Genomic DNA, 12,009 nt, shown 5'->3' with positions numbered 1-12,009 from the left:
GGGCGGCGGCCGCGGTGAAAATGCAGCTGCACCCCGGCTCCTGGGCGCCTCTGGCTCAGAGGCTCGGCGGCCTTCTGTGGCGGCCAGGCTCCCACCACCAGCTGTCCTTCGCACAACACAACAAAATCACTGTTTGGGAAGATGGGATTTTCGGTGCCGGGTTCTGTATCCATGAAGGAGCATGCATCTGTCTCAGGGGCAGCTTCCTGAAACAGCTGCGTGTCCAGGGGCCCCCCGCAGCCAGGATTTGAGATACAGGAGAAAGATAAATGAGACACCAGAAGTAGGAATTCAGGAACAGTAAAAGCAAGAAGGAACGAAACTGCTTCTCACTCTTGCCCCACGGGACTGGACTCTTCCTACTGCTCCCCACTAAGGAATCACACCCCCCCCCCCGACAGCAGTCTCTGCTCATCCATGGGGGATATACTCCAGGACCCCCAGTAGATGCCTGAAGCTACAGACAGTACCAAACCCTACATACAGCTGAGCCTTGAACTGCGCAGGTCCATTTATACACGGATTTTTTTCTGACGCAGTACAGTATTTACTATGTATTTTTTCTTCTTTTGACTTATTTATCTTGAGAGAGACACAGTGTGTGCCCATGAAAGCACGCAGGTGTGCACCAGAGCACGCAGGTGCACACATTGGGGGAGGGGGAGGGACAGAGGGAGAGGAAGAGAGAGAATCCCAAGCAGGCTCCTTGCTGCAAGGAACTCCAAACTCACGAACCCACAAGATCATGACCTGAACCGAAATCAAGAGCTGGACGCTTCACCGACTGAGACATCCGGGTGCCCTTTTCTTATGACTTTCTTAGTGACATTTTGTTTTCTCCAGTTTACTGTTAAGAATACACTTGGGGCGCCTGGGTGGCTCAGTTGGTTAAGCGTCCGACTTCGGCTCAGGTCACGATCTCGCTGTCGCTGAGTTTGAGCCCCGCGTCGGGCTCTGTGCTGACAGCTCGAAGCCTGGAGCCTATTTCGGATTCTGTGTCTCCCTCTTTCTCTCTCCTCCCCCGCTCATGCTCTGTCTCTCTCTTCTCAAAATAAATAAATAAATAAATAAACGTTAAAAAAAAAAAAAAAGAATATGCTATATTACATATAAAACATACAAAATATGGGTTAATCAACTGTTCATACAATCAGTAAGGTCAACAGTAGGCTGCAGGTAGTTAAGTTCTGGGAGAGTCAAAAAATTACATACAGATTTGACTCTGTGGGGGTCAGTACCCTTAACACCTATGCTGTTGAAGGGTCAACCATATACTGTGAATTTTCCTATACATGCACACCTATGGTAAGTTTGATTTATAAACTAAGCACAGTAAGAGGCTGACAACAATAACTAATCATAAAAAGAAACAACTTAAACAGTATACTGTAATAGAAGTCATGTGAATGTGCTCTCTCCAAATATCTTCCTGTGCTGTATTCCCCCTTCTTGTCAGGATGTGAGATGATACGATGCCTACGTGGTGAGACGAAATGAGGTGAAGGATGTAGACATTGTGACACAGGGTTAGGCTACTACTGAGCTTCCGACGATAGGTCAGAAGATCATCTGCTTCTGGACCGAGGGTGACCAGGGGCTACTGAAACCGCAGAAAGCAAAACTGAGTAAGGGCGGGGGGGGGGGGGGGGGACGGGGACGGGGACACCACCCTACCTTCCCCGGCCAACCCAGGCGTCCTCCTGGAGTCTCCACCTCTTTACTGACAGCTCTGCTCTGCCACGTCAAGTGACCATGGTATCTAAAGCTGATGCTGGTTACCCCATGAGGAGATAACCAAGGTCATGTGAGTTGGCCCCACACACGTTCTGAAAACTGCACTTGTTTATAGGCAAGAGGATTAAAACGACCCGTCAGGGGAGGGAAGGGGGCAAACCCTGTACACAGGGCAAGCGAGCACTGGCAACACAGCGTAGAGGCCTCCCGCCAAGAAATCTTTTGCTCAAATATAAAGCAGAAATCTCTCACCAAACACCAAACCAGCTAACTATGCCAAATGCCACTTATGATCCAGTGACCTTGAGACAGTACTCAATTTTTCCAACGTTCTTTACATGAAAGGTTAATGTTATTGGGGGGGTGGGCAGTGGGAGAGACTAGAGGGATGGACAACACGGGACCCCGGGAAGACCCCCACACTAAATTCATATCCAAGCAAAGCCTTTCTGGCCCGCCAAGAATTGTCTGAGGTATAGGGTTTGTGCACAGAGAGAGGTTTCGAAGGGAAATCTGGATTAAAAAAGCACTCAGTTTTCAGATGCCTAAAGCCCAATCAGAAGTCAAACCACCCAAACACAACTTCCTATGACCATTTCTTCCATTTCTTGCCCCACTCAAAGTCAGAATTTGAAGACAAATTAGGTACAGCTCCAGGGCAGAGGGGCTCAGGCAGCAGGGAGCCGGGGGACCATATTGGGATCATCCTCCGTAATCAGAGGGTCAACTTGACAATGATAGCACTAGCCGCAAGACACAGAAAGGAGGAGGGGAGAGCCGTCAGCACCTGAGCCTGTGGCTCCAGGCAGTCTAAACTCTGGACAGCAATGCTGCAGAGAAGCGCTGCGAAAGGAGATTCTCTCTCCCTTGCTCCTCTCCAAAGCCATTTGTCACAGCCCCTAAATAACCAATCCTCCCCTCTCGGCAAGCCTGGGCTACTCTGGTCCGGTCTCTGCCTCAGGCACTTGAGCCTCAGCAGCAAGAAGATGTTTCCATTTGGGAGAGCAGCTACCGTTCCTAACCTTCCGCTCACAATCGTGCCGAGGTCAGGGAAGATACACCCCTCCTACGAAAACTGAAGGTAGTTGTCCAGCTTAGGAACTAAGAAACCTGGCTCAGGGAAAAGAGGGATATTGTGCTGCAAGGGATTCCAAGAATAGCCTCCCCGAACCATCCATCAAGCTCTTCTGGAGAGCTGGGGTGTTCAGAAGTGCTTTCCATTTCCCCATGTGTTAGATAAGGGGGTGGGCCTTGGGTAGACACACCCCTGGCTGGGTCACCATCTCCTCTTAAGGAGTCCTGGTCTCCCTAACCCCAGAGTGAGTCCACACCTGCCACAGAGAGCCGGCCGGAGATGGTAATGTGCTCCGGAGTTCACATACTCACACGTGCATCAATCTTTCTCCAGATAGCTGCCGTCATGTGGGGCGATGAGCCGGGCTCAGTCCCGCTTGGAGGCTGCTGGGAGCCTCTGAGCCGGTCACTCCAGTTTGCTTGGCAGTGTTGGGGGTGGGACGGGGGGAGGGGGAGGAGGGGGAGGAGGGGGAATAGGAGGAAGAGGAGGGAGAGGAGGGAGAGGAGGGAGAGTATGATCCTTTATTTTCAAGCCCCGCCCCTAAAACCAGGGAGCGAAGCAGCGGAGTTGCCCCCGCGGGCAGGCTCCAATCTCTGGGTACTACAGAGCCAACCAGCTGCAGAAGGAACTTTGGGGAACGTGCACATCAAACACACTGGGAAAAGGAGGGGAAACCAACACGGGTAGAAGTGAATTGGTCTCCTGCCAAGAACTTTGAATGGTACTCCCATCAGAACTAGAACATAACAGGGGGTGGGCAGGTTCATGGTCCCTGGGGAAAGACAGGAGGGGAAACAGTAAAAGCCAGGTTGGCACTGGAACAAAACTCACTCCCTGGCAGGAGAGGGGACAGCCCAGCTGTCTGCAGGGCAGTGTCCATATGTGGTCAGAAGCAAAACGCTGCCCCATGACACCTTCGAGGCGGACAGCCCACCAAGCTCTAACCTTAGGTCAATTTTCACACGCTTCCCCGGCTGTGCCTTGAACCCTGCAGTCTGGAGCACGGCCATTTCTACAACTTTGTAAGTTAAGGTCTCCCACTCGAGCACTTGACGACAGGCAGAAAGGGAGTGGACTGTCCCTGGCTGCGTAGTACAAGCTGATCTGTGACCAAGGGTAGAGCAGAAGCCACGGATGACAGCCCCTCCCACAGGGAGGGAAGAGCTCCTCCTTCACCGGAGCGGAGCACAAGGCTGCCACGGAGAGGTGCTGTTTAGCGACAGAAATAGGAGGCAGGAGGGACAACCACCAGGTACTTCCTCTTTCTCAACACTGGCCCACTGGCTGACGTAGGCAGCCTCAGGAAAGCCTGCAGAACCTCGGGTGGCAGCGATGGCCCGTGAGTCATTCCCCCCAAAGAAAAGGGAAATCGGTCCTGACCCCAGGGCCTGAAGAAGCTCCAAGTGTCCTTGACCAGCCTGCTCCGAAGTCAAAGCCAGAGTCATCCCACCAGGGCTACAGCCTCAGCCTCCTCTCCACCCGCACCAGCACATAAAAACACCAGTCCAGTCTCTCCAACATGGGTGGGGGGAGCCAGCCGTAATCTCAGCAGGGCACCCAGCACTGGCAACAGGAAGTGACAGCTTCATTTTCAAAGTACCCCTTATACGCACATGACTAATAATTATATATCTGTGTGCACACGTATGTGTGTGTATACATGTGTGTAAAATGCCTACGTATGTATATACATACAACTGATTTTCAGACTAGACCCACACGGTTTCTGGATTTTTCCTTCGGCTGCATAATGAGCTGGCTGGCTCCCTTTCCCTACCTGCAGCTCCAGCCTGGCCCTCGTCCCTTCCTAGAGTCTCACTCGGGGCTCCAGCCAACGGTCTTCAAATGTAGAATGTTCTCTCAGACCTCCAGGCCTTTGCTACAGCCTCCCACCGCCTGGGACACTTTCCATCCATCATCCACTCCCATTCTTCTTCCTGGTCAGCCTCGGCTCAGACATCACTTCCAGAGCTTTCCCTGCTCCATGCCTCTGACTTCACAAGGTCCCTGTCACAGAACTTCAAGCCTCTCGGTGCAAGGACTTCACTGCTTGGGGAAGGGCCTACTTCACAACTCTTGGTGGCTGCCTTGTTCGGTTTCGCAAGGCTGAGAGAGCGGCCTGAGGGGGAAATTCCAGGACTGGGGTCATTTCTGTGTCCTCGGTGCCTAGGCATACCCGGGACCTAACAGGCTCTCCGTAAATGCCTTCCTGATTCACGAGGAAAAGTCAGGGTCAGGGTCCTCCCGCTTTTTCCGGAGTCTCCTGACCTGATAGCTCTTAGCACACCTGGGCTCCAACCCGGGTCAGGACTATAATGCTGGTGCCCGTTGCTTTAAATCCATTCCCTGCGGCCTTCTGGCACCTCTGTGGCCAAAGTCTCTGGCAGGATTTCAGAACTCATCTCCGGTGTGTGGAGCCGGGGCCTGCTGCCCTTCCACTTGTCCTTTCCCGGCCTCCCTTCCGCCAGGAGGTCTGCAGGTTGGCCCCTACACAGGCCTTCCACAGGAATGCCTCTGAAGCAGAAGCGACGTGGGTATACTGCCAAGGTCCCCGGGAGGGTGACCCTAGACGCGGCCCCCCGCAAACAAATGATATCACCCTGAGTGAGTCATTCACCCTCTTGGGATTTGTGTTCCCCCCACTTATAAAAGGAGGGTCTGGCCTGTGGAGGCCTGAGGGCTTTCGGTGCCTCTGTGCTCGTAGGCCTTCCAGCCCCATCCCTCAGACTGCAGCAGGAAGTGGGCATGGTCCGCACATCCCGAAGACCACATCCTGACCCTGGCTTATATCGGCTCAAGCTACCTCAGTCTGGCTCCGTAAGTCAACCTCATCTAATACGCCTTGGACACCAGGCTCATGCACTGGACAATGTCTCCTGCCTAGGGCTGAAAACAAATTCAAGTTAACCCAGGTGACTCCCCCAGACTTAGAAACATAGTGTGCCCTAGGGAAGGACCCTCTCCCTCCCCCTAGACTTCATTTACCCACGATTTACAAGCTCCTCAACCCTCCCAGCCTCTTTGCCTACCAGGAGCGTGGCTACAAGGCACAGGGAAAGGCACCATGACACAGAGTCTATTTCCAGCAGGCCCCGGGGCCCTGCACACTGGGTGTGAGCAGTGCCGAGGAGACACAATGCTGGTAGGTGTGTGGCACCCCCTTCCCCTACCCTGCGGCCCGATTCCCCAGTAGCCTGACTCCTCTGGGAGCTCCTGGGTGGGAGCTCCCCACCTGACTGCCAGGGCAGGCGACCCATGAGGAGAAACTGGCCTGGCAAAGCCCCCAGGCAGCGGTTTCAGCCTCCCAGCCCAGAGTAAGGGGAGGGGGAGGGGGGGCCAAGCAGACCGGTCGAGCAGGTCCAGATGCCACCACCCTGCGCGGCTGGGGCCTTGGGCAGGGGCTCCAAAACAGAAGATTCAGAAGTCAGGTGGAGATCCCACACTGAGTCACCAAGACCAGGGAACCAAGAAGAGAGGAGAAAACGGCCTTCCACCATGTCATCCTTGCCCTGCCCACATCGGTCCTGGAAAACACTGCCCCGGATGGCATAGCTCTTGGTCAATTCAGAAAAGCAACTGATCTGCCCTGAGACGCTCAAAGACAAATCTGGGTTCTCATCATCACCAGGCGCTGAGGTGGTGTGAAATGAGTTCTTCCTGTGCCACGCTCCTGCGCTTTTCTCCCACTATAAATAACTCCAGCCTTCTGATACAGACCGCATGACCTGTCCAACTCTGGACAAGATCCCCAACACTCAGTGTACCTCTCTCTGTTCAACCATCCAAAAGAGGGAAGGATGAGGCCAACTGAACCAGAAGCCCCTATGTAGCCAGAGATGCTGTGTGTCAGAGGCAAGAACGGAGCTCCCCCAAAGCCAGGAGGGCCTGCTTCCTGGCTCTGGTCCCTGCTTCAGGAAGCCAGACAGGGTTTCCTCGGCAGCAGGTTCTCCCCATGCGCTTTCCTCTCTGGGTTCTTAACACAACCCAGTAACAGAGTTAACTTTTCTCCTCATCCCCTCGTCCCGAAAAAGTTGTTCTCTGTAGTCATTATTACACCTACTAAGACACAAATGAAGACTTGTGACTTCCGTGTCCAAAAACCAGACAGAGAGAGGTCGGATTTACAGATCAGTACGGACACACGCTCCCAAGGGTAGCTGTAAGTAAATAATGCCCATTTTATAATTTTTCTGACTTTTTATTTCACAAGTAATTGAGAGGTGACCTTGCACGAAGCACTCCAAGACTCTGGGGGAAGAGGGTACACAGAAAAGGATAAAAACAGCTCAGACTTCAAAAGAGCTGATTATCTAGTAGGAGAGATAAAAAACACAAATCACAGTCCAAGGTGGGACCAAACCCAAGAACTAAAGTTAACAGTCCACCTAATCCCTCCAATTTACTAGAAGTCTGTGACTTTTGTTTTTGTTTTTTTCCTTCAGAAGAACCACGGGTGGAGAGATCTGAAGATCCCAGGTCTCACTTCTAGCGAGGCTCACGAGTTCTGCCAGGATGTATCTAAACCCTGGGGCTTCAGCGAGTGGGGATGCACCCCCATTGAGTCAACTGTGGGGAGTCATGCGATGCTGGCATTCAGAGGAAGCCAACCTGGCGAGACTCACTGAAGAATAAACCGTTTAGCCTCCCTGGTCTCCTCCCCATCTCGAAACTAGGGGCAGGCCTAACAGACAAGCAAAGGTGATGTGGGAAGAGAGCTTAAACATAAAGTCAAAAAAGCTGCTCAGGACTCAGGTCATGGAAATGAAGTCAGAATAAACCCCTAACAAAAGGACAAAAGAGGGTGCTCTTGGGGAAGACCTGGAAAGGATTCCTCGAGCTCTGCATCTAGAACCCCCGTGACAGTGCTGTGAACAGGGAGCACTTTAAATATTTTTCCTTTTATTTGTCAATTGTTGGTTGTCAAGCCTGATCTCCCCTCCCACTCAATCAGTGCTATAGCTCAATGCACGCTGATACTGTTTTCTTTTTAATATTTATGTATTGATTTTGAGAGATAGAGAGCAAGTGAGCGGGGGGGGGGGGGGGGGAAGGGAGAGAGGGAGAGAGGGAGACAGGGAGGATCTCCAGCAGGCTCTGCACTGTCAGCATAGAGCCTGACATGGGGCTCGATCCCACAAACCATGAGATCATGACCTGAACCAAAATCAGAAGTCAGATACTTAACCAACTGAGCCACCCAGGTGTCCGAATGCCAGTTTTCAAATTGTATTCTCGCCTATCAGGCTCCCAGAGGTTTCAGAGCTCTTTAGGAAGATAATAGGGAGGAACAAATACTCATTCCTGAAAGTACTTGTAAAGAAATAAAATTTCCTAAGTGATGAATCACTGAATTCTACTCCTGAAGCCAATACTGCATTGTATGTCAACTAATTAAAATTTAAATAAAAATTAAAAGGAAAAAAGAAAAGAAAGAAAATTCCCTAGACAGAGAAAATTCTATGCCATCAAACAAACAAACCGACAAATAAACAAAAAACAGAAGTCAGTCATTTCAGGGCCTGGGGATAAAGATTAAGGCCCAAGTTCTCCTCCACTGCGGGGAAAAACAATTCTAAAGCCAGTTCTAACTTAAAAATGGGAAAAGCTGGTAAGAAGCTTGGTCCAAATCACCTCAAAAGAAAATCACTTCCTGAAATTAAAAAAAAAAAAAAAGTAGGTGAGGAGGAATGGGAATTGGTTTGTTTAAAACCTTTCCTGTATGAACATTAAAAGAAAAAAATTTTTTTTTAAAAAAGGGCACCTGGGTGGCTCAGTCGGTTAAGCGTCCGACTTCGGCTCAGGTCACGATCTCAGTCCATGAGTTGGAGACCCGCGTGGGGCTCTGGGCTGACAGCTTGGAGCCCGGAGCCTGCTTCAGATTCTGTGCCTCCCTCTCTCTCTGCCCCTCCCCTGCTCATGCTCTGTCTCTGTCTCAAAAATAAATAAAAAACATTAAACAAAAATTTTTTTAAACCTTTCCTGTATAGTAGACAGCAGATTAGCTACACAGGACTCTCCCGGAATGGTTCACCATGAAGAATATTATTATGTGGGCATTCTGGATGTGAAACCGGGAGCTCAGCACCTACACATTTATTACTGAGCAAACCCTCACACCAGTCATGACTACGGTGTGCCATCAGTGTCTGACATTTGTCATCAGGGTGGGTTAACAGTGCAGACTTGGCAGTTGGCCCTGTCGGCTGTTTCACAAGCAGTTTCTGTGGTTTCAAGGAAGGCAGGGTGTTTGCTTTTAGACGCTATCTTAAAAATATATTTCAGAATAGAGTTCAACCATTCCAAGACAGGAGGGAAGGAAAAGCAAACCAAATAAAGGAATCTGGTTCTACCCAGCAGAAAGGGAGCATGCCGGAGATACAGGGGAGGAAAAGACATATTCCCCACGTGCCCCAAAATGGCAAGAAAAGCCAACTTAGTGCTTACTACCAGGTTAGAAAATAGGGACATAGAAATGGCACTAAACACGCGAGATTCATAAAGGGAAATCCCTTCTCAGGACTTCATCTCTCCAAAATAAACTTACCTAGCTCAAATCTATTTGTTTATTTAAAAACAAAACGAAACCCAACCACCCTAACGTTCCGCATCAATGCAAAGGACTGTCATCTAATCAATTAGCAGCCACACCTCTCTGCCAGTGTGATGTGGTAATTAAGGTAGAGATTTTTCTTCCTGGGAATACAAGTATAGAAAGGCCGAGCCCCTATGGACCTAACCCATTACGACAGCTTTTCTATTAGCAAGAAAACACTGCCATGCACTCTCTAAAGAATACCTACCTGTGTGTGAACAGCAGCTACCTCTGCTGAGAGATAAAAATGTGTTGGAGATGGGATGTGGGGAGGGGGAGACCACTCCTAAGAAAGCTGACAGGCTTTGCTTCTTGAAGTCATTTACGTGGACCTTGGTTTTACCCCGTAACAAAAGAAAGTAATTTAGAAATGGCACGCAACCGTGGTCTTGGAGAAGCGAATGAGGTCTGAACACAAATACACTCCTGGTCGGACTCCCTCTCTTTCTCTGCTAGGGCGGCAAGAGGGGCACAAGTGGGTAAGGACAGCGGCGGCCACTTTACTCACCCCACGCTGGCATCTTAAAATAGCCTTAAAATTTCAGCACTTTGCTAAGAAACCTCAAAACGTCTGACAGGCACTACTGTTAAAAGAAAAGGCACTGCTGTCCGGGGGAGACAAGCAAGTGAATCAAACCATAAACGCATAAACTCAAGCGAACTAAATTCCACAGAGGGGCACAGAGCAGTCGCTCTAAGAACCAGCACAGGTCCCGGAGATCCAGAAGCAGAGCTGTGGGCACTAGCCTCAGGAGAGAGGAGGGAGCCAGACGAAGACCGAACAAAAGCAAACAGGAAGCAGTGGCATATAAAACAAGCAGTGGGATAAAGAGGCACGGCAGGACTGCCAGAGCTCAGCTCCCAGGATTGCACTGGCACGTCCCAAATGCACACAGCGGCCTGGTACTACCAGCTACGGTGCTCGGTGCCCTTGGCAGTCAAGGCTAAAAGCGAGTGGCTCCGGGCCTCTGTGTAAGCGGCACGTAGACGGTTGTAAAGGGAGAACGTTATTTTCGCGATAAAATGTACACGGTTAATATCCATGCACAACAGCTTTTTTCTTTCTGGGGGGAGCAGGGGTGTGGGAGCGCATACAAAGAGCATTCTGGGATCCCAGTGTTTCATGGGTGCTACGGAGTAGGGCAGTCAAATCTAGGAATCAAAGCCGTCCCATGCTACGAGCTCAGTACTTACTTGTTAGTTACTCATTTTAGGTCTCAAAATTCTGGCTTTTCTAAAAACGGTTCTTGAAATTCCGGAAGATGAGAAGAGATAAAGAGGGCAATCAGAAGCGAGGGTTAAACAATAAAGTTTTTAAAAAAGTTTCCCATAGCTCTTGTACGCCAGGGGAGGTGAGCCTGGCCAGCTGCGTCTGTACCCCTAGGGCCACGAAGGGCAGGAAGGAACAACTAACTCTTAAGCCGGCCCCATGCTGACTAGGAGCGAATCCTAAGGTATCTATCTATCTCCTACCGCCTGGACACGGCTGAAAACAGAACCAAAGGATTTGCCACAGTTAAGAAAGTCTTGCTCTGACACTGATGCCCTCTGGACCACTTGGGTTTGTAACAGACAAGCTATTCAACATTTCTGGGCCTCTATTTCCTCACCTCTATTTCCTCTATTTCCTCACTAAGACCCACCATCTCACAAAGACTAAATGAGTTAATCAATGTAAAACAGCTAAACGAGCGTCTGGGACAAAGTAAGTGTTCAATACGTACAGGCTATTATTATGTCTACAGCTAACGACGCCAGCCTCAGAGCAGACCGTGCCCCGTGAGTGACAACGGGCAGGGGTGGTCGACCCTTCAAGTACTCAGTCCATTCCCTTTGAGAGTTCCCCAACCACTTGGAAGACTAATGTACTAGAGGGGCGTCCAAGAGGCACCGTTACTGAGTCGCTGCCTTAGCTAATAGAGTGAACAAATCTCCTTTGAAAGCAAAAGTCTATCTTCTATACAGACCAGCGGCCGAAGAGAGAGAGAAAAGCACATCAAGTTCAATTCTGGAATTGGAATGAAAGCCACATGTGAATCTGAAAAGAAATAAGCTTTGTGTAAAAAGCAGAGGATTATGGGACTGCTGAGTGATGGGGAATGGAGCTATAATCCCGCAAGTCTATCTGTAGACTCAAATTGATATAAGTTAAGCACCTGATTAAACAGTGTTTTTTAATGACCCGATGAGAAGTGATTCTGAACAAATGAGATGAATTTAAAAAGATTTGCTTAAAGCTGGTACAAGTAACTATGAGAGGAGGCCCAAAGGTCTACCACTAGCGGTCCCAAGGGAAGCCTTCCAAAGTCAGAGGTTCCATGGACATCGGAGGGTGAGTGCAAGCAAAAGAACAAGGCTGAGAATCGTAAGATACTTTAAAATTAAAAAAAAAAAAATTTTTTTTAACGTTTATTTTTGAGAGACCCAATGTGGGGATAGGGGTGGGGGAGGGGTAGAGAGAGAGAGAGAGAGAGAGAGAGAGAGAGAGACACAGAATCCGAAGCAGGCTCCAGGCTAAGCTGTCAGCACAGAGCCCGAGGTGGGGCTCGAACCCACGAACTGCAAGATCATGACCTAAGCCAACATCTGACACTAACCGACTGAGCCA

At 50.0% G+C, this 12,009-nt stretch overlaps 1 protein-coding gene across 9 annotated transcripts in view; it reads right to left on the bottom strand.

The window, feature by feature from the left end:
• Window positions 1–12,009, bottom strand: part of MARK2 (microtubule affinity regulating kinase 2) — a 56,867-nt gene that overhangs the window by 28,757 nt on the left and 16,101 nt on the right. Inside the window, exon 1 of one of the 9 annotated variants that reach the window (XM_042958560.1) lies at window positions 3,121–3,208. The exons of the other annotated variants lie outside the window; for them this stretch is intronic. Coding sequence (XP_042814494.1) covers window positions 3,121–3,156 — 36 coding nt within the window. The 5' untranslated portion in view covers window positions 3,157–3,208. Of the gene's footprint in view, window positions 1–3,120; window positions 3,209–12,009 lie in introns of those variants that run through there. 9 annotated transcript variants of the gene reach the window in all.

Source organism: Panthera tigris, chromosome D1 (genome assembly GCF_018350195.1).
Source record: "Panthera tigris isolate Pti1 chromosome D1, P.tigris_Pti1_mat1.1, whole genome shotgun sequence".
In the NCBI taxonomy this organism is placed as follows: domain Eukaryota; kingdom Metazoa; phylum Chordata; class Mammalia; order Carnivora; family Felidae; genus Panthera; species Panthera tigris.
This window is presented reverse-complemented; position numbering and strand designations above follow the sequence as displayed.